The sequence below is a fragment of the Neopsephotus bourkii genome, unplaced genomic scaffold (assembly GCF_033783945.1).
Source record: "Neopsephotus bourkii isolate Nb327-2 ecotype Australia unplaced genomic scaffold, CSIRO-AGI_Nbou_v1 NB_335, whole genome shotgun sequence".
In the NCBI taxonomy this organism is placed as follows: Eukaryota; Metazoa; Chordata; class Aves; order Psittaciformes; family Psittacidae; genus Neopsephotus; species Neopsephotus bourkii.
The window spans coordinates 942,418-969,051 of record NW_026900841.1 but is presented as its reverse complement, the minus strand read 5'-3'; the positions used below and the strand labels follow the sequence as shown (position 1 = coordinate 969,051).

General features: G+C 41.4%; 2 protein-coding genes across 4 annotated transcripts in view; both read left to right on the top strand.

The window, feature by feature from the left end:
- The window catches only part of SPAG16 (sperm associated antigen 16), a 422,997-nt gene extending 403,079 nt beyond the window's left edge, over positions 1–19,918 (top strand). The window contains 1 exon segment of the mRNA XM_061348067.1: positions 19,571–19,918. Within this exon segment, the coding sequence (XP_061204051.1) occupies positions 19,571–19,746 (176 nt within the window). The 3' untranslated portion in view covers positions 19,747–19,918.
- Positions 19,919–20,019: 101 nt separating this feature from the next.
- VWC2L (von Willebrand factor C domain containing 2 like) overlaps positions 20,020–26,634 on the top strand; it is a 52,326-nt gene continuing 45,711 nt past the window's right edge. For all 3 annotated transcript variants that reach the window (XM_061348078.1, XM_061348076.1, XM_061348077.1), the window contains exons 1-2: positions 20,020–20,975; positions 23,091–23,557. In XM_061348078.1, the coding sequence (XP_061204062.1) occupies positions 23,147–23,557 (411 nt within the window). In that variant the 5' untranslated portion in view covers positions 20,020–20,975; positions 23,091–23,146. The remainder of the gene's footprint in view (positions 20,976–23,090; positions 23,558–26,634) is intronic.

Sequence of the window (26,634 nt, the reverse complement as noted above, 5' to 3'; positions counted from 1 at the left end):
AAGGAGGTGATCCTGCCCCTCTACTCTGCTCTCATGAGACTTGGAGTACTGTGTGCAGTTCTGGTGTCCTCAACATAAAAAGGACATGGATCTGTTGGAACAAGCCCAGAGGAGGCCACGAGGATGATCAGGGGACTGGAGCACCTCCTGTATGAAGACAGGCTGAGAAAGTTGGGGCTGTTCAGCCTGGAGAAGGCTGCATGGAGACCTCATAGCAGCTTTCCAGTATCTGAAGGGGGGCTCTAGGGATGCTGGGGAGGGACTCTTCATTAGGGACTGTAGTGATAGGACAAGGGGTAATGGGTTAAAACTTAAACAGTGGAAGTTTAGATTGGATATAAGGAGGAAATTCTTTCCTGTTAGGGTGGTGAGGCGCTGGAATGGGCTGCCCAGGGAGGTTGTGAATGCTCCATCCCTGGCAGTGTTCAAGGCCAGGTTGGACAGAGCCTTGGGTGACATGGTTTAGTGTGAGGTGTCCCTGCCCATGGCCGGGGGTTTGGACCCTGATGACTTTAAGGTCCTTTCCAACCCTAACTATTCTATGATTCTATGAGATTGAAATGTAGTTGTGCAGAAGACAAATGGGCATATGAATTGCATGTTCAGGCAATGGAGGATGCTAACCATCTGTAATACACTCCTGCCTTTCATAGGAATTAAGCTCCTACTCCAGGCATCCTATGATATGATCTGTGTAGCACTAAGGCAGCCACTATGATCCATGTAGCACTAAGAGAATTTCAAAAAGAGGTTTTCTGGCATGATTTAATGATCTGAAAAACAGATCAGGTTCTGGTCCTGAATTTGCCATTAACTACTTCTGTTCACTCAGATCCAATACTCAACAGTTTTCGTTGACTTAAGTTTTTTAATTATGATGTTCAGGTAGTAAGGGAAAATGTGATTTTAATTTTTTAAGCAGGATATCTTTTTAGCATCTAAAACAATGTAATTCTGTGTGCATTTCTCTTTTCTTTGCCGATTTCTTTAACTTAAAGAGAATTCTACACTTCTGTCTAAACCTACAGCCTTAATAATTCCAAATTTCATTAATAATCTCAATGTTTCTCTATAGGGGCCAGGAGACATCTGCAGAAGGTTTGCTGGTGTTGTGCACAGCATGGCTTCATTACTGATGCTGTTTCTTTTTCCTGCATCTCAGTTTCTAAATTCCATTAAAAGGGCTTTTGCAAAGCCTTTCTTAGTATTACTGCTGCATATAACCAATTCGCCACCACAATACCATGTCTGCAAATGAAGGGTAGAGCATCTGCATGGTAGTGAGCACTGTGGTTAGCGCTCAAAGCCAGCAATGTTTTCAGTATCCAGAAACTCTGTGAATTTCATTAGAAGATTAAATCCTATTGCATTAAATAATTAAGTGGATTAACTGATAGCCTCCCCAGTTGTTAGTCACCTCCATGTGTTGTGAAGTATTCTAATAAAGTCCTGGATCTGTAGTGTCTCTGGGATGTGCAACTGATTCTTAGTTAATGCACTGTTGTCATAATTGCTTTTTAATACAGTGGATTAGAATATTATCTTTACATTAAATCGTATTTATAACAACCAAAAGAATCACATGAATTATACGTTAATCAGTAGTTTCTAAGAGTTAAATGATTTTCTAATACTAGTTATTACAATTACTTGATGTCTTTAGGAACTCAGATTTAATCACCAATTTACCCATGAATTATTGTTGTGCAGAACCAGAGTTGTAAGGACAAAATATTCCACCAGTAGAGACCGAGAAAGAGATAACTTAAAATTATTTCTAGTCATTAATCCTCTGTCTGCTGGAGTTCTCATCCTTGTTATCTTGACACACTAGCCCAGAAACAGCAGCAGAAACTAGATTTTACAGAACACAGAAACTAGATTTTGTAGTTTATGTCTTTGTAATAGGAACTACATTTTTCCTTAGGCTGGATTCCTTTTTGAAACTTCTGTTTCTTTGCTAAATGATTACTATCTGCAAAGCATCCATGTCCTTATTTTGTTTGTTGTCTATGTCCAGAAGAGTGGTACATCTTTCAGACAGTATATCACTTATGCAATGAAAATGGGACAGTTCTTAGTGCACCAGGAGCATTAACCAGAGATATAATTGAGGGTTGGATGCTAAATCAAACCAACTTTCAGCAGAAATTGAGACGTTGGTGCCCTAAGTCATTCTGAAAACCTAAGTTGTACCCTGATCATTACGATGGAGTGAAGGTAAAAGAGGTGGCATGGTTGCTGCCTGTACAGATGTGGTCTTGATGCTGAGGTAAAACAAGAAAAACAGGTTGATACAATGTGAGAGGCATTTTTCCCCTCTCTGCTGCCTTCTTAATTTATTGCTGACATATCTGTACCCATTAAGCCATCTACAATGCCTGCCCCTTTTCAGACTTCTGAATTTGCAGTAGGTCCCATGGAAGGCTGTTTTCTCAACAGCTATTATCAAAAGCATGAACAGCATGAAAGAACAGGTGCTGAACAGCTCTCTAATTGAGGAAATTTGACATCAGTGTCTTCAATTGATCTTATTCAAGTCCTCTGTGTTTGTTAAGAAAGCATCAGTAAGTTATTTGAGTTGTGGAACTTCTTGGCATAAAGACTTCTGGGTGAATCAGGAAAATGAGACATTGAAAGCTAAACAGGTGGAATGGAGGGAGTGGAAAAAAACCTAAATGAATCTTCAGAGGAAGAAGTTTGGTGCAGTTGAGGAGTGGAGGCCATTGAGAGTGGTTCAGCAAGAACAGTTAACAATGATAATCTCAGTAGCAGTAGTTTGCTGTGAGAAAGGCAGAATGACAGTGTGGTAGGTATTAGGGAGGACATTGTGAGAAGAAGCTAAAGATGATTCACTGGAGATGTCAGGGAAAAAGTGGTGAAATTGCATATAGCTGGGATGATTTGATGGAAGGAATTGAAGCTAATGCTGAGGCTCTTGAGCTATTTATTGCTCATAAAGAAAAGGGGAGTCTGGAGAAGCCTCCATTTGAAGCAATTGAGCAAAGTGATAAGATTGAAACAGACCAGAAGCCTGGGTTGGACAGAACTTTCATGGTCAGTTTTCCCAAATAATATTTCTTCTGAGCTCTGCTTTAAATACGCTCCTTGATTTTACAAGCAGAAATGAGAACAAAGAAACAAATGCTTTAAAATCAAGCTAATCAGGCCAGATTTCAGTGTTAGCAGTATCGGCATTTCCTACTGCATTTATATCTGAAGTTAAAATCTTGGCCCTTAGCCTGTGAGCAGCAGTTTATGACCATCCTGGATACAGTTCAGAACTATGCTAAGTGGTTCCATTTGAAAGACATTTTTCAATTACAGAAAAACAATTTTGGGAAGAGAATTTTCTGTTCAAAAGTTCTTGTTGAAATTCCATTCATGCAGCCTGGCATGGTTGCTTTGGTTATGTTGCTAAAGCTGTTGTGAAACCAGATCAAATCCCTGGCAAATGTATTAATACTTCATAAGGAAAATAGGAGCTGAAGCTGAATCAAACCTTTGGAGATATATATATGGAACTCACGTTTTGGGTATGGAAGTGGAACTCAGTTTTTCCTTTCAGCAGTTGCTGGCTGTGATCAAAATCTCAATCCTGAACCTCTCAAGTTTATGAGAAGAATTCAGAACCAGATGTGAAGCCTGTTTTAAACCCAATCTAATTTCATGAAGGTACATGAAGTTGCAACTTTTAACTCAAAGGCAGCAGATCTGGAGACTCACTTAGATTGGGAAGAAAGAATAGACACAAAAAAAGTATTGTCTAATGGAAATGTCAGATTAAATTAATCATAGAGGTCATTAAAAGTTAATAGCAAAGATTAGCTGTGTTATGGAATCATTCATTCACCTGGAGAATCCACATGAAAGAGATCTGCATCTTTGGAAATGGAATCATGGGAGTGCAATAGCATATCTAAAACAAAAGTTCTCCCAGTGTGGAGGAACACAACCTTACCCACAGCTTCTTTGTACACAAAGCAGCTCCTGGGATTTGGCCCTAAGATCATTCTTTCTTGTTTACCAGAGAAGAATGTTTAAATGCTTTGTGTATAAATGAAGCAAAAAGACAAAGGCTGCTGGTTTCTTTGGCTAGGTGTGGCTGAGAACTCTGTCCCACCATATAGCCTAAGTTTCTCTTGGACAGGTACCTGGGTCTGTGTACTGTTGCAACACACAAGGCACTGAAAGAATAAGACTTGTGTTTGGACAGTGAAAAATGTGCACTGTAATAGCTCAGGCTCTTCACAGGACTATATCACTACAATATTAATAGATAACTTCCTAATTAAGAGTAATATGAAAGGCATTTAAAATTTGCATGAAGCAATTACAATTTTAAGTGATATTCTGTAGGATTTTATTTATTTTTTTTTCCTTATCAGAACAGCCGTTTAGGTGATTTAGTAATACATGAGGGTACAGGAGCCTAGTTGTGTTAATATGCTGGTTAGAAAGCTAAATAAAAGAGGGTTTTTAGAAATCATCAAATGCAGGCTTTGTGTGGGGCTGGAAGAGGGGAATGAGTTAGTCTGATGGATGGAATGATGGGTGGGTAACCGGAAACCATGGCTTGCAATGAGACCAGTTCATGCATAGGTGAGAAGCTGAAGAATGAGTGTGGAACAAAGAACAGGGCTGATGTAGAAGATGAAGAACATATAAAATAATGAGATACGCTGAGAATTCCCATCCCTAGTAGTGTTCAAGGCCAGGCTGGATGGGGTTTGGTACAACCTGCTCTAGTGAAAGGTGTACTTGCCCATGGCTGGGGGTTGGGGGATGAGCTTTAAGATCCCTTCCAACCTAAGCCATTCTGAGACTCTGAGAACCTTCAGGTAAACATAGAGCTTCAGTACAAGAAGGAAAGTTACTGATGAAGAAGGAAAAGAGCTGTCAGAGCACATTTTTAGAGAAAGGGAGAACAGTGAGGTATTCACCAGGAGCCCTTTGGGATAAACTGAAAGGAGACAGGAAGGTTGCAGAAAATTACATATTTAGACATGAAATATATACATTGGGACTTTCATTCAGTTATTCTAAGATCTTACAAGCTACAATTACCTCCTACTGCTGTAGGTTTGCCATAATATAAAAGTAGAAAAAGCAGTGAGAAAAGATAATACAGTGGTGGAGAGGACTTCAGTCTTCCCTCTTTTGGATGCCATGACTGTCTAAATATTAGCTGAAGCTGTTCAGCAAAAGAAAGGTGAATGCCTCTATTTGACAGGGTTGCTTTGGAAACCTGGATTTAGATGAAAATAATTTAAATTACTCATGCTTATGCAGTACTAGGTAAGGGATAGACTGGATTTACAAGGACATCTGTAAAAGCAGTTTGTAACTGGCTCTGTGTGCACAGGAAAGAGCAACTAAGATCTAAGCAGTCACTAGTATTGCAAATGGCAAGTTCAAGGTAAAGGAACACATTTCAAGGCACGTTTATTTCTTAATCTTATATATGAGAGACTACTTAGGTCTAGTAGGATATTTTTATTTTGGAAACTGTTACATGTTATGGGCTTAGGCTTGGAACAGTAGTCAGTATATAGGGTCTGAGACAAACGCATCCAGACTTGACCTATGCTGGCTTCTCAGGCAAGGTAAAATAATCCATAAAGAATTAAAAGTATTTTCTGGCTGTGAATAAGAACAGTAAAATACCAGTCAGTCCAAGGCAATGAGCAGAAAACAGTTCATACCTTGCAGAAACTTAAACCATAGCAGACACCACAAAACAGTCAGAACTGTTAACCCGGCTTAAAACCTTGTCAGGGAGCTCTGCAAGGAGTTGCATTTGAAGTACCATAAATCTGCAGAATGTCTCATGCATCCTACAATTAGCTTTCTTGTTTTATAACTATCACTTAGCCATAGTATTACAAGATATTTTGTGTATACCTGAAACTATAAGAACTATATTAACTTAGGATTCCTTTTCAATACTGTCTAGCTACGTCCCATTACCTCACCATAGATTTTTATTGGATGCAATCCAGTGATTCAGTATTAGTGTCATAAATGCTGTTATGACATACGACGTTTGTTACACTCGACAGCAGCATTCATTACTGTAAGCAATAGCAGCCAGGCTGCATTTTCTTACAGTATTTGGCCATTACTTGACGAGAGGTGAGAGCAATTTGGCAGCCAGTAGGAGTAGAGCAGCCCAAGGAAGTGACAGTGTGTGTTACCTCCCATGATTCAGCTGATGCCTTGTGTTCATATGTAGCCAGGAGATCTGCTGTATATTTACAGCAGTAAATCCTACTGTTATTGTTTATGATTGCTTTATTAATGCAGAGCTCTCTGGGCAAGCTGTGAGAGCCCCTGCCCCAGTCAGTCTAAGCTGAACGAAGGATATTACTGCTTTCCAGTGCAGAGGGGGAGCTGAGGCACAGAGAAATTAAATTGCATGTCCTGTCAGGGAGTAAGGCTGTTGTTGGAACTGATCTCCAAATTTGCCCTATCTCTGCCGCAGTCACAAGTCTGTTGATTCTACACTAATGCTCTTGCAGGTTGTTCATGGATTAGTGCATATAAAAGTTATTAGGTTTCTGCAGCAAATGTTCTTTGGCAATTAAAGACTTGAATTTTTGTTCCCTTCTCTGTGAACAGAAGCTCTTGGAGCATCAATACAGTCACTTATAGCTACAATAAACATCCACCTATGTTTTCTGGCAGCTTACCTGACTCATACCACCTGGAAGTATGTGCTTTGCTTATCACACTCTTAGTTCTTGCAGTGGGGTTTCCTAAATCCATGTCATTTCTGTGGAGTCATGCCGTGCTGTGTGATTAATTTGGCTGTTAGTAGTAGCAGAGACTGCTACATCTCAGGGTATATTCTATAGCTCTGATCTGGGGGCTATAAAATCATTTTTACCAGTTTTTAAAGTTTTTGGGATACAAAGTGGAATGCTAAAGCAGGAGAGATTCTAAAAGGTCTATCCCAGGATAATCACTAGCTCAGGAACTAGTTCAGTCAGTGTCACTGGGGGGGCAACAGCAGAGCAGGAGCAGGAATACAGATACCCTCCTCCCTGGGAAGTGAGTGCCATGAACGCTTAAAGGCTCTTGACTGTTCTGTCTGATTTAATTTGTTGTTCTCCTCTCAGTTTCATTTCAAGATAGAATCAAAGAAGTTTTGCATTATAGAAAACTTACTGCCCACCGGGCTCATCTGCTGCATTAGTACACCTAAAGACAAAATGATCAAGGGGTAGAGAGGTTTATTTTAAGCAGCTGAGTTTCGCCTACACCTGTCACTGAATAATCATTACATCTACTACAGCTCCCCTCTCAAAAACAAAAAAAGTCACAGAAGAAAGTTTAAGAAAAAAATATATAAGCTTGATAAAACGTAAAGGCTTCATTTTACAAATATAACTCCATGGGTAACTGAACCAGCTAACCTCTGTGACAGATTTATGCCAGCAGCATTTTCTAGCATGGGACTCCAAGGGCATAAAAGTCAGGATTTCATAGCAGTAGAAGGCTAATGATTAAAGTATGTGCAATGGTAGTCACAGTAACAGCACCAAACAGGGAAACACCCGCCCTTCTCTTAGGTGTTCTGACAGCCTGATATTAAAGACCTGGAAGTGTCAGAAGATGTAGGAAATCAACTGGCCTCTCTGACAGATTTTACAGCATAGTGTTTGTGCTGTCAAGGCAGTGAATATGACAACCCTGAGAAATGACAGTAATAGGAATGTATAGGTAAGGGAACAAGCCTAATAGAGATGCCACTGTCGACAATAACATGCTTACATTAAAAGTAGACTCTGTTTGAGCTTTTACTTGGAGAAGATTTTATTAAGCCTGTTTTTCTACTTCTGTTTTTTCCACAGTTTTCCTATGTGTCTGTGGTTTTACTACCATGGTAAAATACTATTTAGTTGTCATGTTAAAGGGAGATAAAAGTCATTCTGTAACACTGTTTCATTTAAATTACCATGATAGTGTAGCCAGCATCTGAAAGCTGCATTGATTAGGATTAAAATTCACTGTTGTTTTATCCTGAAAAGTTTATAAACAGACAAAAGAAACATAAGAGTTAGGAGAGCTGAAATTTGGGAAGATTAAAGATGGCACTGAACTATTTACCTGAAAATCAGGTAATTTGTTGAAGCTACTCATAGCATTGCCTCTGGAATGAATGGAGAGTGGGGACTTGCAGAGCACACTTTATTCCACTCGACTCTTTCCAGTCACCATGGAAAATGCCCAGTCAGCTATGGCAGCCTGGGCAGGGAGAAGTCAGGTGGGTAACCTCAGGCTAGGCTGGAGGCATGCACTGCACAAGCTGAACTGGCTTCCTTCATCAACTTTCCTCTCCAGGGAGCATTGTGTAGGGAAGGATTCTGGCAAAACACAGAATCAACTTACATTACATCACCTTTTAAGCTGGGAATAATAATGATAATAACAAACTAGCTTTAAGGACAAAACAAAATTGTTTCCTGATCTTACTTGCTACAGAACACTGAGGAGTGCAAAAAGCATTCTGTATCAACAGTGTTTACCCAGAGCATCTGGTCTGATCTGGGCTCATAAGGACACCCAATTTCTCCTCAAGGAGTATGTTCAGAGATAAAACATTTAGGTGGAACATTGTAAGGTAACGCAAGATAAGTATTATTTTTCCTCAGAAGTGCTTTTTCTCTGAAGCAGTAGTTTTCATGACTCCTGCTTAAACTGTAAATGTAATCTGAAGTTTGGCTTCTAGGTCTGCATGGGCAAACCTTTGTCTGAGTCCACCTTCATTTCAGGCTTTGATCACCTGCAGTGCTTATTAGCTGCTGTGTCAAAGCTGACTCTTAGGGTCAAGAGATTTGTATAAAAAGGAAGTGCTAATTACAATCCATTTCAATGAGCTTAGAAATATAGTGGAGACAAGTCCATTATCTCAGATTTAATAGGGTTACAAGATGTTGATGATGCACATGATCTGCTTTGTTACCAAATGCCACTTAGATTATGGATTGTTGCCACAGCATGAGTTTCACCAGATGAAGCCTTGGGTTTAATAGAGGTCATTGCCTATGTAAATCTGACTTTGGATGGTATTTAAGCACCTGAACATGCCTAGTTATGTTTTCAGAAGCTGTGGTACACACAAGTATGTGCAAATTAGGGAATATATTTTGACAATTCCTTTGAGGTGCCTATTTGCACGTTTTTGAGTGAGTTTTGATCTCATGCTGCCTCAGCTGTCTGAAGGTGAGCTATGTAGAATTCCTATAGTCAGTGCAGACATGAGCGCCTGCAATAGCTGTCTAGAAGAGGCAGGGTGCTGCGCTCCTCTGAAAAGGAAGTTTCTCTCACTGGTAGCTGCAGTTAGGAGCACAGATGAACCAACTACTTGTGTCAGTTTTTGCTGTGGGATGGCAAGGTTAGCTGAAATTAATCCCACTCAGTGTCAAAAAAAAGATTACATATCTGATCATTCCTTTAGAGTTAATGGAAAGGATGATGCATATGCTGTCCAAGGGAAAAATAAATCACTGTTCACATCCTGGTCTCATCTTCTGTAACACAAGCATATCCATCTTACCATTTGAAAAAGGAAGAACGATCAAAGAGGCTTTAACTGGATGACTGCAGGCATCTGAAAATGGAGAGTGAGGAAAAGAGAAAGAATATTAATTAAAAGGTTATCTGAATGCTTTTAAAATGGTGTTTCCATTAGTTGAAGCTATGGTCCTGCTTAGCTCCTGGAATTGTTCTTTATACATTACTCAACTTCATTGAAGTCTTAAAAATGAGACATACTAATGCTTAAAATAGGTACAGCTGCAGTCAACTAAGAAGTTCAGAGGAAAGCACGGGTTTGCACCCAAATCTATATTCAGGGACCTTACTTGTAGCAGAAACTAGAATAAATTTCAATTTGTGGTGACGGCCGTTTTGCTGTGACTTCATTTCTCCAAGTTAACCCCTCAGTAAGTTTTATTTTTCTTAATGAAAATTTTTATTTAATGTAAGTGCAACTCTTTTTCCTCTTAGGCTCTTGACACACCAAGAAACCAGCTAACGTATGATGGAGATAACATTACACACGGTACAGTACTTTATATGCTGCTTCCAATATGTAAATTTAACAGAAAAGAAAGCTTTTTCCTCAAAATAAGATTTCAGTGTGAACCTTAACCGTGCTCTGGAGCATTTGCCTTCACGGAAGTCCTTCAGAAAGCTTCTTTGTAAGCAGAGCTTCATCTTGGCAACTCACACAGATAATGTTATGGTGATTTATTCCTGTTTTAAGATCATCAGATGGTACTGATCTTTACTCTTTTCCTCCATGGCCTTCTTCTCATGCATAATTTTAAAATTTGGCAGTTTTGTCATATTGTTGCCCTGGGCAGCACAAGCACCACTACAGTAACAACGTCACTGGTGTCCCCTTCTCTGAAGTTTTTCAGCCAGGAAGTTATTTCTCTGATGAGGCTACAGGCAGCTCCCCAGGAGCTGCCTTTGCTGCCTTTGGGGATTTTGGATTGTGGAAGAGCTCAGTGGGACTGAGGTCCCACATGTGGTAGCAATCCAAGGAATTTTGTCACGATGCCATTTACCTTGTGCCTCATCTGTTTTGTCCTCAAGGTAGATTCACTTGGAAACACAGACACCTATATTTGTGTCCACGTACAAATATTCTGTGTAACACTGAAAACTGGATAATGTGTTCCTATTATAGGCACTCTCCTGGGTTCAGCAGTAGCAGTCATTTTTCTCCTTCTCAGTAGCTGGTGCAGGGCTGTGCTTTTGACTTTCAGCCTGGGAACAGTGCTGATAACACCGATGGTTTTAGCTGTTGCTCAGAAATGTTTACTCTGACCAAGGATTTTCTCAGTCTCATGCTCTGCCAGGGAGGAAGGGAAGCTGAGACAGACAGGACACCTGACCCAAACTAAGTGAAGAGGTATTCCATACCACAGCACATCATGCCCAATATATAAACTGGGGACAGTTACCCGGAAGGGCTAGATCACTGCTCGGGTTGGGCTGGATATCAGTTGGTGGGTGGTGAGTGGTTGTATTCTCTTCCCTTGTTATTTCCCTTATCATTATTATTATTATTGGTGCTAGCAGCAGTGGTTTGTGTTATACCTTAGTTACTGGACTGCTCTTATCTCAACCCATGGGAGTTACATCCTTCTGATTCTCCCCCCCATCCCTCCGGGAGCTGGGGGGAGGAAGTGAGGGAAGTGAGAGAATGGCTGCATGGTTCTGTGTTACTGGCTGGGCTTAAACCACGACAGGCACAAAACTATTAGTCATAGAATCATAGAATAGTTTGGGTTGAAACAGACTTTCAAATGTCATTGAATCCAACCCCCTTGGAATGAGCAGGGACATCTTCAAGTAGAGCAGGATCTTTGGTAGAAATTTTCATTAGAACCCCTCCAGCCCTGGTCAGAAGATGGAGACTGTTGTCCTTTTATTCTCAGTATATTATTTTTTAATATATTCTGAATACATTCAAGCACGCCTCATAAACACATCCAGAAAGGTTATGACATCTTGAAGTCTTTGCTCCAAAAGGTGCAGCTTTAATACTTTCTGATTTGTTTTGAAACTATTTTGAAAATCCAAAAGGCCAACTAAAATCTAATATAAACAAGCTGAAGTCCAGCTGAAAGGTAGCTTTACAGTAATGGTTTGAGTCTAGAAATCATTATAAAAAGGCTTTAAATTCTTTTATATAAAGGATTTTCTCCTATCAGATAAATGGTTTCTTTGCTCTGAGTAACTTTCTGGTGATTTTTTTTGACTGGAAAAGGATTTGTCAAGTTCTGAGATCTGTTTAAGCTCTGGCAATAATGCCCCTTCATCTTGGTCATGTTTTCCATACAGTAAAAAGTTAAGTCCTCTTTTTCTGTTGTCCTAACATTACCCCACACCTTTATTCTTTTGAGGGAAATGCCAAAGGCCATATCCTGATACTCACTCAATTCTCATCCGGGACAAATCTCTATATGCAGATTTTTAAAGGTAACAACTGAATTTCTATTAATACACTTCCTGGGTAATATGACGTTTCTGTGTCCCAAGGGAATAATTTTCCACCTTTGTAAATGTCTGTTGGATAATTTGTCTAAGTAACTTCTCTGCACTTACTTATTTTGCTGTTACTACCTTCTTCTAATACTTGGGTCTAGGAAACCTGCATTATATGCTCCTACTCGGTCTATAAAGCTGCCTTTCTCTTTAAAAGGTCTAACTGTTAGTGTACTGCTAAAAGCTAGATAAAAGTGAATTTGTTCATTTGAAGACCTTGTGCTGTAACTCATTATTGCAATAATGAATCTGTTTGTGATGCCCTGATCCAGCCATCATTTAAGCACATGATTACGCTGAATTGAATGACTTCATATGCATAAGGTGAGTCACGAGTTTAAGTGCTTACTGAGATGAGCTAATTTTCCCTAATATACTTTGCCAAATCTCTGTCTATTTAAATACTTCTGAGAAAGGAAGAAAAAAAAGTCATTACATTAGAGAATGACAAAAGGATTTTATTTTGGTACCAATATATTAAAAACCTGTATCAGCAGATTGTTGGACCTCTTCTCTTTTTCTCAGCTTGCCTTTTGGTCTCAGTTACTGAGAATATTTAGTAAATTGCTGCACGTGAATTACAACCTGCTCAAGATTTTTCTTCTATGTCCTTTCCCATGAAAAAGCTAAATAAACACAGTGGAAAGGCAAAGAGAGGAGGGGTTGTCATTATGTCCAAGAAAATAATATTTTTGAGGTTTTATTCACATCTGAAAATGGAGGACTTTCAACAGTGTCAGAAAAGTGCTTTCCTAAGCAAAATACAGTGTACTTTTGGAAGACAAGAAATAATTGCTATATTTGTCGAAAGCTGCTTATAGAACCAAAAAAAAAAAAAAAGCAACATCTACTGTAAGGTGAAACCAGTTGCCTGGTAAATAACATTTTGCTTAGCCTGACAGTAGTGATCTACAGCCACTGCAATCATAGTTTGCAGTGTCTGTGAGCACTGTATATACTTATATTTAGGCAAGCACACTAACATTTGCATGAAGAATCTCTGTTGTGTTTGGCAACCTCTCCATCTGCCATTCTCCCTCTTCAGAAAGTTTCCTTAACACTAAAGCTTGGTCTGACTTCATACCAAGTGAAAACTGTGAGCCAGCTCATGAGCTGGTGCAAAGCAGGTCAGTGCTTTCCTCTCATTTCCCAGTAGGGAACGCAGCTCACCCAGTTCACATTTCTCTGCAGCACAGGTGATGCCAGCTCAGAGGCTGGAGGTCACATAGGCACTGTTATGCTCTGCTATGTCCAGGCTGGGTCATACTAGCTGGTACTGCTCTGGATTCAAAATACCTGAACCAGCTTTGTAGAGGGGAGGCACTTGGTACCTCTACATGGTGCAGTGCAGAAACGAGACTTAAGCCTCAAGTCCTGTCCTGCTGCCAGGATGCCTATGAAACAGTTAACTACAGGAAAGTGTGATCATGGCTAGTTATCTGTAGCCTTGTCCCTTCTGATCTGTTTGCTGTATTCCGTGTTGTGGTTGGTTGTTTTTTTAATTATACTTACACTGCAAATTATTCAGGGCAGGGACTGGGTATTTTTGCTTTTACACCTAACCTGAGAGATGCCCCATTCCTAGGAGACAAAGTTAAGTGATTGTCATGATGATGCAAATTGTTGCGGCTCCAATAATGACAAAAGATTACATTCAGGGGGAATGTAATCCATTAATACTGTGTGATTTATAAGATTAACATGAAGAGAGATTCTATTTGAAAGGGGAACAGGAAAGGAAATGTTTGGTACAGTGTGTTATAGAAGGAACTAGTAGCCTTTGGTAAGTAAGGTTGCAAAAAAAAAAACACACCACCTTCTCTTAAAATATATTCTATTGACTAACAATCAATTGCCAAAATTAAGCTAAATTACATATTGCTTACTCTTAAATAGAGTTTAAAAGTTATGAGTTATGACACTGGTTGAACCATTAATGTAAGTCCTTAAAATCTAAGTAATTTCTTGATACTCTCCACTTTGGGGCATCTTTAAAAAAAACCCACACAACAAAACCAGATGCTGCTCTACATGCATAGGAGAAATCAATGGATGGGATCAATATTCCCTCCACAGGTAATAAATGCTGAGACGCATTTCTGTCTATCTAAATTGATCCCAGAGAATTCTTTAAATTGGTTCTGATGTGTATAAAAATCATTTCCCTATTGATCAAAGCTTTTCTTCCTTTCTCTCTTTGATACGTTATTTCATCTCTGCTATCAGTAATGGTCTCAGGCTTTTCTATGCAGTTATGATAAACAGAATTTCTTAAATCCATGAAAGAATGTAATTTTCATGAAACAAGAAATAACTGGGTTTGTGTCTTTGAAGATGAATGCTTTGCTTACAGTTAGGCAGTGCAAGTATTTTGAAATTGTGAAAGTTACTGAATCTGAATTATTCACAAGGAAGTCTAAAGGAGTTGCTATACTTTTATTAGAAGCAATTGTCCAAATCCAGCACCTCAACTGGTCTGTTTGCTCTGGGAGTAAATTTATGCTGAAGCAGAGTTTCCCATCTTTCACTGTCCTTGTTCTGCACTCTATCTGAGCAAAAGAGTTAATGTTAATTACTGAGTCTATGGAAAAAACTATTCTGAGGTAGCAAACAGCTAGTTACGAGTTATGAACGTCTCAGCCTAATAGGCTACACCAAAATGTGGAGTTTGTGACTTTTGTTACAATACTATTTTATTAACATTTAAGGTGCTAGACTACTCTAGAAACATGAAGTACGTGTCTGGCAAAATAGGAATTTTTAGAGTATTCAGTAATGGAATGTTGCATCATTTATAACTTAATTTGCCTGAAGAAAAGTGTAATGCTTCAATGTGCCTATAAAGGGCTCACCGATGAGGCTTGGTGGTGGTCGTTTGTTTGGACACATCAGTGTGCATATGTAGCAGTCTGCAGCATGAACTGGATATGCTGGGGCAAAGCGGGAAGGTTGGGTCTGTTGTTTTAAGATGAAATCTTAAGGCTTTGGCCAATATAATTTATTGACTGTCAGAGCCAGTAATCTGGTCTGCTTTTTAGGCTTTCCCAGTCCATTCCAGCTGTTTGAACGCATAAACCAGTGAAGCAGTACTTACTGTGGTTTTGGCAAGGCTTTACTCAAAATTCATTTTACAGTAATCATGGCTATGATTTCTGTTCGGATCTTATGGAATATAAATTGTCAAGCTGTCTTCTGACAAGTACAGGTTTTGTTCCCTCCACCCCAAGTAATTTGGTTCCATCAATCCAGCGAATTAATCTTGCATAGTTTTGCCTTCTGATGAAATGCAGTAACAAATAAGATTGCTTCAACATACCAGGACTATTTTAAATGTATCCACCAGTTCAAAGCAGGAGATGGATCTCATATTGTATGCCTGGAGTAGTTCTGGATTTGTTAGTATTTGTATAGCAGCACAGGTATGCAAAGTTCCTTGCAGATGAGAAAAAGCATGTTGCTTATTAATATGTACTGAGATTCACTGAACATAGTAACTTTGTTTTTAAGCTCACATGTTTAGGTCGGTGTGGAGACTCCAGTAAAATTACTTTTTTTTTTTTTTCTTTTTTGCCAAATTCTAGCTTTTGACGCTTTATGCTCATGGCATTTTTTAGGCCTGTAACTTGATATACATTTGGAAAATGTGCAGGGCCAGATTTCCGTACAAGATAATTAATTTTAAGTACCTCATTCTCCAAAGGGGGGTGCGTGTCTTAAAAGCAATCACATCTTTTGAGGTACTGAATAATTTCAGCATCCTGTTCTGGTTTCAAAACAATGTAGGGATATGGTTTTAGCAATAGAAATAGTTTCTCTAGAGGGTATGAGTGATTTTTGGTTTAAATACAAATGTATTTCCAGCCCAAACAACAGCACCGCACTTGTAATTAATCAGTGCCTAAAACCAAGAGCCTTGCCAGCTTGGTGAGGTAGCACATATGAGATCAGGGACAGAGTTTTTTCTCTGTAGGACACCAGGACTGGAAACCTACAGAGGTAGCTTATGCAAATGCTGGGTGGGAAAAGGGAGCTGAAGAGCACTGATTCCTCAGAGGAAATTCAGTGCCGCCCAAGGAGCAAGCTGACTGTTCAGAAATACCCTGTCCCGTGCTGCACAGCTCCTGACAGCTTCGGCTGCCTTGCAGCTCCCATTTAGCCAAGAGTCAGACCAACATTTTGATGGAAACTCCATGTTTCACCCACATCACCTGAGTGGTAGTTTGGGGTCTGTCCCAGCTCTGGATTTCTTTATGGGTCCCCAGGGAGGGAAGCAGTGGTGATGTCACAGGCTGACTGAAGCTTGAGGTTTGCATATGGAGAAAGCATGATCAGCCAAGTACATTTTAGTGCACAAATAGTTTTTTCTGGGGTAAGTTGTCATCCCTCTCAACGATTCCTTGCACAGAAGTTGTTTATACCTTTATTTGCCTTTGCTGGCTTTCTCTCTCTAACTTTTCTAACTCACTGCATTCTTTCTGAAGCAAATGACCAGATGGTCAGAGCTTATGTTATTCTAAGGACATAATAGGGATACATCAGAAAAATTAGTACCTATGTTCTTGCAATGCGCAACAGCAAATCAGCTATAATTAGTACAAAAACTGCTACTGTATGTCTCTCCATTGTGGCAACAAAAGCATCCATTGATGCTTTGTCACCACTCCTGTCTGACAGTTTGAGGAAGAAGGATGAGCTCGGGAATGGTGTGGGGCCAGCCAAAGCACAGCTTCATTTTAGCTCCCTGTCTTGCCTGTTTGGGAGGTGCACCAACAGATCCAGAGCAGGCTTTTTGGAAGCCTCATGAGCTGGAGATCTAGAGGCTGTGAGATCTGGAGATCAGAGTCTTTGAGGCTCTACATCTTCTAAGCAAGAAACCATTCAATGCAAATCAGTGTAACTGCTCAGTTCAGTGGGTTTGCATAGACCAGCCCCACCTGACAGTTTGGTCAAAGCTATGAAGGAAAATTTACCTCCAGGCTTTTACCTTCCTCTGCGTGTTGTATCGAAGTGCCTTTGTCAGTGCAGAAGTAAGTATTCTTCATTAAAAGAGAGCTTTGCATGACTATTATGTAATAGTTTTTGTTTCCTTTCCTAATTGGAGAACATTTTGAAAGAGCAATAAAACACAATTTGTTCCCTCTTTCCAAAAGGAAACATCTCCTTTTGGAAGGAAGGAGGGAGTAAGTTTGCATTATAATGAACAAATTCTTATGAGCGCATAGATCAGTATTGACATAAAAGGGTGAGTGAAATGAGATGTTCTTATGTTGTGCTTTCCCCTCCCATTTTGTTCCCTCTCACACATATTTGCCTGTGCATGTGGCTGATACTGAGCAAGGCAGTGGCTGTGCTCATAGTCACGACAGTAATACACCATAACTCAGGTAACAAAAATTCCTGTGAAAAGAATCATTCTGCGTCAGGGCTGCCTCATACACCTAAACCCTTTCCCCAGCATGTACAGGCAATGAAGGCATGTGCAGTTTACTACTGCACCTCCTTGCTAGTTGGTTTTTATTCTTCTCTATTGGTTTTGTCATTTCCTAGTACTGTCGGGATGCTGGCATGGACTGGCTGGATAAGAGTGCTGTGATTTTGCTTCAGGCGTATGACTTACCTAGCAAAGTGTTTAGAAAAACGGGAGGGTGTGAGGGGGTGAGTTAGACATGGAAGCTGCTGTCTCAGTTATTAGTCTGTCCTGCCCTTACTTTCTGGATGTTAACTGCTGTTGTCTAAACCTTTTCTCCTTCCTGACCCTCTCTCTTTGTAAGGAGTGGGTTCATTATTGAGTTTGAGAAGCTGAAAGTGACATTAACCCCCTGCCCAGCTGTTGTGGTGTCAGGGCTCCAGGCGAAATGGCATTTGTTTGGCTCCTACAGAAGTCATCCCAGCGACTGCCTGGAGAGTCTGGCTGCAAGTGAAATCCATATGCAATGCTTCTGTCAGCAAAGAATTGCTGGAAGAGTTTATAATAAATATTCACATCTGCTCCTTTGGACACTCTAATCCATCCTACAGATCTTTGCTGTGTCAGGCTTTGTTCTAGATGAAGAAGCCGGGTAGTTATAAAGGTTTGCAAATAGGGCATATTTATCATGGTTAGTTCTACTTTCTAGTTCCCTTTCTTTCACAAATATCCATGACCACGCTAAGCATAACTTGTGATTAAATATTCTCAGCGCATTTGTAAGATCTTTTTGGCTGTATGTTTCCTTGGATAAATGGAGAAAAGGGCAGTTGTTTACTTCCCAGGCTGCCAAACGAAATCATCAGATCTCAATGACCAGAGCAGAGAACATCATTGTTAAGAATTGCTTTGAATGGAGGGACAATATATTCCCTGGATATATTCCCTGTACATCACATAGGCACACCCAAGGCCCTATGGCTTGTGCATTATTCAGACTGGGACAGATTCCTCCATACTAACTTCTGTTGGCAATATGTTCCCATTGGGTACTTGGTGAATAATCTGAATGACTAAAAATAGCAAATAACTTCAGTTTTTCATAATCTTAACAAAAATGATGACATTGGTGCCAGATTGACTTTGTCAAAGTCGATACTAATTATTCCTCTGCTGGCTATGACTTTGCTTTCAGAGAGAAAATCCTGATACATAAAAAGAGCTGTAATCATTTGGAGGGTATACTGAACTTGCTCCTAATAGGAAAAGGTGTTTGACCAAGATGAGGACTGGCAGTGCAATGATCCCAATGTTGGGAGGCCCACATCAGCCTTGAAATGAGTGTATTGATCCTCTTTTTTTATTTCTTTATTTTTGTACATGAAACTCATGATTCCTATAGTTAATTTCTAAAAGGAGAGAATCTTTAGCTGGTGGCTGGGCAAGTAATTCTATACCCAAATTCTATATTAACAGTTTTATTAGCATCATTTTCCTTAAGGGGGTAAGGAAACAAGGCACTCAGTTCAGCTAAATTGAATCGGAGGATCATAGAATCAGCTAGGTTGGAAAAGACCTTTAAGATCATCAAGTCCAACCAGATACCTGACATCCTTGACACCTGGCTGAAAACCCACATTAAAGATGTCCCTGCTCATTTCAGTGAGGTTGAACTAGATGACCTTTGAAGGTCCCTTCCAACCCAAAACGTTCTGTGATTCTGTGATCTTAATTTCTTACAGACCTGTACAAGAAAAGCAGTATTAAGAGCACAGTCTGATGCCAATACCTCCAAGTATCTGAACAGCATCTACTTCTCTTGTGCTCAGTCTCTGGTTCAGAATCTGGCCCTGAGTAATTGTATCCAAATACAAGGAAAATAGCTGTGCTCCTAATGAGTAGCATGCTGGGGTTCCCAGATTCACTTAATCGCTCCAAAATCCAATCTCATCTTTATTGATCTGTCCAACTCTCCGATAATTTATCTCAGACAACAGGAACGTGCATGGACATCTTTAAAACGACGATCTCAGAACTCCCAGCGCCACTGTCTTGCTTTGCCTTTGCAAACCTCGATAACTTTCCCCTGAATTTCAGGTCAGGTCGTGGCTCTGGCGAGTGGCGATGGATCTGTTAAGGTTCTGCAAGTTGCATCTGGGCAGCAATCCAGCCTGCGGGGCCACAGCGGCAAAGTGCACAGCATTGGTTTCCATCACCAGGCAAGGCTGCTGCTCTCCGGGGGTGCTGACGGTAAGGTTTGTCTCTGGAAATGAGGACCAGCACGCTGCTGAACTTAACCTTAATCTCATGGGAAAAAACGGTTTGACAAGAGAGCAGTGAGAGCTTAGTAAATTGTTTTCATAGTTAATGTGTGCAGTGGGAATAACAGCCCGAAAGGAGTATTATTCTGTATTTTAACCAAATAAAACCCCCAGTTTCTCCCTCTTTCTGTTGACACTCTTGTTTTTTTCCGAACATCAAGACTCTCTCTTGGTCCTTCCTGGAGAAACAGCTTTACAATGACGCCTAATGACAGAGCAGCCGAACTGCAAGGAGATTGATTCTTAATGTAGCACCACACGCGACACGAGAGCCGGGCGCCCCTTCCGCGGTGCCAGCCACAGGAAAGATGTGAAGTTTTAATCATGCAGACAGGGCGGCGGTGCGGCGCTCCCCCCGCAGCACAAGCTCCGGACGCCGGCAGCAGCGAGCAGGACTTGGGGCGACGGGCGGCGGGGAGCGGCGGAAATACCGCCACCCGCCCGCGGGCACGGCGGCTGTGGCGCGCCCGCGGGCCTGAGCGCTCCGCAAACGGATTTATTCATGTTTCATCCCCCTCTTCCCTCTTTTTTCCCCCCTTCTTTTCCTACCACAATTATAATTCATTTCAATAACAAGAGGCGGGAGCGCGGAGCGGCGCGGTCCGCAGCGGGCATGCCCGGCCCCCGGCCCGGGAAGTCCCCGCAGGGGAGCCGGGGCTGCCCGCCCGCCGGCCGCGGGGCTCCTCCGCCCTCCCTCCGCCGCCTGCCCACAGCATAACCAGCCCCCTTTCCCCCGCTCCCTCCCTCGCCGTGGCAAATCTTGGAGCGCAAGAGATCCGCTGGGCATAGGGAGGGGATATATAGATGTATATGGGTTTTTTTCTCTTCTCCCCCACCCCCCCGGTCCTTCCCCCTCTCCAAGACCTGAGGAAATCCAGCCCAAGTTCGCCGCGATGACTGTGCTGCTGGCATCGGGGTTTCTCCGCGGCATCCCAGCCTCTGGACCGCCTCACCGCTGCTCGCTTTGAATCTTGAACACTGGGTTAAAGCTTAATTCTCATGTTGTGGTTGCTGAGCTGCTGCTTTCCCGTGTTTTGCGATGGGAGGTGGAGGAAAAGGGTTTGTCCGTGAGTCAACACTGAAAATGTGATTAGGACGAACCGCTTTTACTAATCTGTTTCCAACCTTTTAGTCCATGTTGGCCTGTGACCCCTTTCAGCTTTCAGATCGAGCCTGATTAGGTAAGTGTAAATTATTCACTTGGGGTGAGGGAAGGCGGGTGGAAATGTTTTACTCTGAGACTTGCCTACGATGCTGGCCTGTCTCATAATGAGAAATGATAAGAAAGTTCATCTGTAAACTCATTCCGAGATGAGCAGCGTTTGTTTACTTGTTGAAATCTGTCTGTGCAAGACGTCTGCAGTCTGTCTGCCGTCCAGGATCGCTGCTGAGCAGAGCCCTTGTGAGTTGCTGTGGGACAGCTCAGATGCTGTAGCAAAATAGAGTGGTCTTATTTATGATCTTTGGAGAACTTTTTATATATATATATATGGTATATATATATATGATTTGCAGAGCTTCCTCATCAAAACTTCAACAGATTCTCTCAATTGTTCCACATTTCCCCAGACATGAATTACTTCATTTGCTTCTGCTTGTGTTTTTTTTTTTCCTTCTGAATGCCCCCCAGCCTGCAATGTTGCAGCCTACCTGTAGCATGTAGGTGGGTGAGATTCTCAGCTCTGGAGATGATACACAAAGCAGCCACATCTGCATGAATCACTTGATTCCCAAACAACGTGTTACAATAGATATTGCTGATAGTAGAAACAGAGTGCATAATCCTTGTGATGGAAACCTAGCTAGTACTTCAGTTAATAAGATATCTTTTGAATTTGATAAAGCTTGTGTAATATCCAGTGTCTCCCTCTGTTGTGGCTTTGGAAAAACTGCTTTGTCAACAGGGTCCTTTAGCTGCTTCTTTGGGATTAAACCTTCTTTCTCCTGCTGCTGCTTTTTTGCTTCAATTAAGGGAGAATTAATTGCTGAACATCTGCAGTCCACCAAAAATCCCAATACATAAAAGGATCTCCCAGAAGGGTGGAAGGGGAGTATGTTTTTGCCTCTGTGTGTGTAGTTTAATTCATGTTTGTGTATACTGTGTGTAGCTGTGTGTGCATGCTATGGGAACGGAGCAACAGAAGGAATGCCACACTTCCAACCAGTCCATTTTTGGTCTGTGCCAGGAGCTGCCTCCGGTGTTCCTTAATCCACATAGCGCTAGTATTTCATCTCATGCAAAAGTTTCCTTCAATACCTTGCCCAGCTCTCTTAGGAGAGGTCAGAAACCATTTTGATGCTGGGGCATCCCTGGCTGTTGGGTGTGTAGGTAGGACAGTGCATTGGTGGCAGTGAGGTGGCACCATGGGCAGCCATGAGTGCACTCACAACAGGCGTGCTGGGCCTTTGCCTGGAGGTGACTCTCCCTTGGGGGCAGTGCAAAGCTCCTCTCCTGCTCTGGGTCAGTCCTCAGCTCAACTGGTTCAGCAGAGCTCTCCAGGGTCAGACCATGCAGCATTGTTCCCAGAGTTTTAACAAGGCTCTGGCTTAATCAGGCAAACACATTGCAGCGGCTCCACGCATTGCACTTAACATCTTGCTTGCTGCGTTTCTCTCTGGGAATGACATGCTGAATAATGGAGAAGGTGAATTACATCTTTGCTTCTGCTGGGATTATATGTACCTGCTGGAGGCTGGGCTGTGTTGGTAGCCCAGGTAGTCCCTTTTCCTCTTCAGAAATGCTGTATATAAAATTCCATGCTGTTCCACCGCTCATCGACCAAGTATAACCCAGCACCATCTTTCGTATTGGGGGCAGATCTACCTACAGATTATGCTTACCTCATTTTCAACTCAGGTTTCCCACCTCATTTTAATGAAGTGGGCAGTGCACTATACATAGCACAGAGGAACAGTAGCCACAACATGCTTAAACTTGTGTTGAAATCAGAGCTGCCTATCCCCCTAGAATTTCAGGCAGCTAGTTTAGTTTCTGGTGCATCAGAAAATTTGTACTGAACAGTAAAAATGAGGTGATTCTGTGAGCCACCATTTCTATGAAGATATTTTGTGCCCATATGCTTAAAGGCATGTGTGTCTAATTTATGTATTCCATATGCTTTATTCTCTTTAACAGCAACTGAGAAGAGGCTTAATTCGAATGAAACAGTGGTGGTTATCTTTGTAGTTGGAAAGCACTGATGTATTCTTGGATGCTGGTTGAAACTATGGCCTTTATAAGTCATTATTTATTAGAATCTTGAGGGTTTTCTCACTTTTAAAATATTTGTTTTCAGACCACAACACTGGTCTCCCTATGGAAGCAGCTGTTTCCATCTGGCATTGAGATCCCATGGAGCAGCTGAGGAGGGGGATGGCTCTTCGTATCCATGATGCCTGGATGCTTCTTTTTGTAATCCCTGCTTTGGTCACCCCAGCTGCCATCAATCATGAAGACTACCCTGCTGATGAAGGGGACCAGACCTCCAGCAATGACAATCTGATCTTTGATGACTACCGAGGGAAGGGCTGTGTGGATGACAGTGGCTTTGTGTACAAACTGGGAGAACGTTTTTTCCCGGGGCATTCCAACTGTCCCTGTGTCTGTACTGAGGATGGACCTGTTTGTGATCAACCAGAATGCCCTAAAATCCACCCAAAGTGTACAAAAGTGGAACACAACGGATGCTGTCCAGAATGCAAAGAAGTGAAAAACTTTTGTGAATATCATGGGAAAAATTACAAAATCTTGGAGGAATTTAAGGTATGGAACCCTTTCTATTTTCTATTTTCTGTTAGTTTGCTCTAGGAATTGTATTCATTTCTGTTGGGGACTCTCAAAGTCACTCTTGTTTCCTTACAGCTATTAATTAATGCTAAAGCTGAAGTCCTTTTTAGCTGTGATGCAGGTCTGGCTAATGTAAAAGCTGCCCCCTCCCCCGTTATGTGCCCTCGCTGAGGGCTAGTGGTCATTCAGAAGCCCCCATGTGAAATACCAGCCCTCTGAAGCTGCTATTCTGAACAACCTCCTTCTTTGCGCATAGTATGAATCAAGTTGGACTACCAATGGGATAGATAAAAGAGGTGGTAAACCAGTACTGAGTGCTTTTTAAGAAACCCTTTTCCAGTTTGGATAGCAAAATCTGATGGCATGGTACTGAGAGCTGTTACTCGTAACTGTATGAGAATGCAAGTAAGTAGGTCTCAATCTATACTTAATATTTTCAGTTCAACTGTGATAAGGCTGTCTAGAATGGCGGAAGATCAGTTCCTAGGCAGATGACCATATCAAGTAATGAGAAGTGTGGGGTTTAATTGTAATGGTTCAGTTCCCATTAGGAAAGTTGTTAGGAAATCCTTCTGGAATATGTCTTCAAAATAAGACCAGATTTTCAAAAACCCATTACCCTTTACACAACCTGCATCTCTCATTCTAATGAGTTTGATTGCATGTTTTCAATTCTCCTAAGGAAAATAGCATTTCACAATGAAGAACAGGGTTTTTAAAGGCAATAGCAATATACAAGTTTGTTCTCCCAGGTCACGTGGCTTTTAAGATTTGTGCCTCCATAGTTAGCAACAGCCTGTAACTTTTCATGGCTGTATGCGTGATCTCATTTTGCACTTGCCAATTTATTCTCTTTTCTGACAATGAAAGTACTTCCACAGAGGTCTGTGTATTTCAAAAGCTCTTGGTGACGTAGGTCTCAATTTCCTTTTTCCCAGATACTGTAATTTTCAGTGAAGGTAGTATTTAGTTCCTTCCCCTTTTATCATGTGCTGTTTATGTTCATCTTTTTCTGTCCATCTGTAAATGCAGTTTCTCAGTATGGGCAAGACAGTTCAGTGTCATAGACACAAGCCAAAACGAGTATATGGGGAACATCTCCTTGAAGGCCATCCTGATCAACCTGTTCTCTGCTCTGCTGAGGAACGTGAAGATGTTGATCTTGTGAATTGGTTAAATAACAGTTTCTTCTTGCCCTAGGGAGGCCTATCCCAGCTTCATCCCATGATCATGGTTCAGTGATCCCATTTTGAGTGCTGAGTTGTCAGGGGGTAAAGTATCCCACCTAGGTGCAATTCTGATACATGGTCAGGTTCTTAAATGAAAGTTATAAGGACTATTTTGGAGAGATTTTAGAAAGGAGAAATGTATAAGGACCCTTTCCGGATTGATTCCAGAGGGAAAATAATGAGATGGATCTTCTCATTAAAGTATCTTTTGCATGTGAATGAAGTACAAAAGTACTGATCACTTTTCCTGAAAGAAATAATTGCACTCTGATAATGGATTGAAGGGTAGAGAAACAGATTTTAGGGGAGAAAGGCTGTTAGAGCAATCTGGTTCATTGTTTGCTGTGTTCAAAACCTGTGGGTTGAAAAGTGAAATTCCAGTATCTTCCGAGAAACACAGAGTAGATGGTGGCACACCACTCACACACACAGTAGCCTTCAGTCCAGGCTGTGAGATCCTTCAGGCTTAGTTTAGTTGACCATCAAGCTTTTGACCTGGAGCTATGTTTTGCCGAGAGCTCAATACCCTGTGGAGTAGGGCAGAAATGGTTTGGGTTGTTTTTTTGCTTTTAATCTATGTTTTTACATAGAATAAATAGTGAAATTCTTTTTTTGCTTCTAAGTAGAGGAAGAGATTCAGGTAGTGGAGGATTACTGTGCACTTTCAGGAGTGTTTGAGGGGGAAAAAAGGAGCACCTCTGAACTATGATTTTAGAAATCCTACGGGAAAGACAGAACTTCTGGATTCAAGAAACTGCTGCTATGAAGGGGAAATCTTTACTTCGTTGACGCATCCAAGTATTTTTGACTGTTTACTTCACAGAACAAAGATTTTTACCTGTTGTCTCCGCAGATGACATTCTGAGCAGTTCACAGGTTTTACAGGCTCCAATCTCAGCTCTTCCCTCATCCTGTTGAATTTATAAGGTCTGCAAACTTTCTCAAGTCCATTCCACACACACTGAAGTTGAAGAGGGGCTTGCTCCAGTCATTCTAACTCAAACCCAGACTGTTTTCAGTTAGAAGGGAGGCACTGTTTTATGTGGGCTTGTAACACTTTCACCCACTTGATTTACTTTTTCTAATATGTAGGTTCCAAATCATCATCCACAGAAGTGCTTGTCACTGCTTCGTTACAGCTGAAACGAGCCTCCATTTAAAAACCTTTCGCAAATGTGAATCTCTGTGTGTGCCAGGACTTGTTCAGCCTGGAGAAAAGAAGGCTCTAGGGAGACCTTAGACCAGCTCCCAGTGCTACAGGAAACCTGGAAAGGGGCTTTGGACAAGGGCCTGTAGGGACAGGACAAGGGGAATGGCTTTAACCTGCCAGAACAGGGGAGACTGAGATGAGCTCTTAGGCAGAAGCTCTTCCCTGTGAGGGTGCTGAGGCGCTGGCACAGGGTGCCCAGAGAAGCTGTGGCTGTCCCATCCCTGGCAGTGTTCAAGGCCAGGTTGGACACAGGGCCTTGGAGCAACCTGCTCCAGAGGAAGGTATCCCTGCCCATGGCAGGGGTTGGAACTGAATGAGCTTTAAGGTCCCTTCTAACCCAGACCAGTCTGGAATTCTGTGACTGACTCATCTTGTAGAAATTTCAACTGCCTTATCTTCCACAAATTAGGATTTACTTTTCTTTTTTTTTTTTTTTTTTTTTTTCACTAGGGAATTTTCTTCCCTAGGGTATCAAAATCTGTGAGAGGTTTACATTTAGGAAAGTTTTCATGCCTGGTTTCTAGATTTCTGCTCTAGGTTTGCGGTGAGAAATCCAAATGCAATTTAATGTAGTGTTTTTTCCTTAACGTTGGCAGTAACTGTGAGTATCTCGA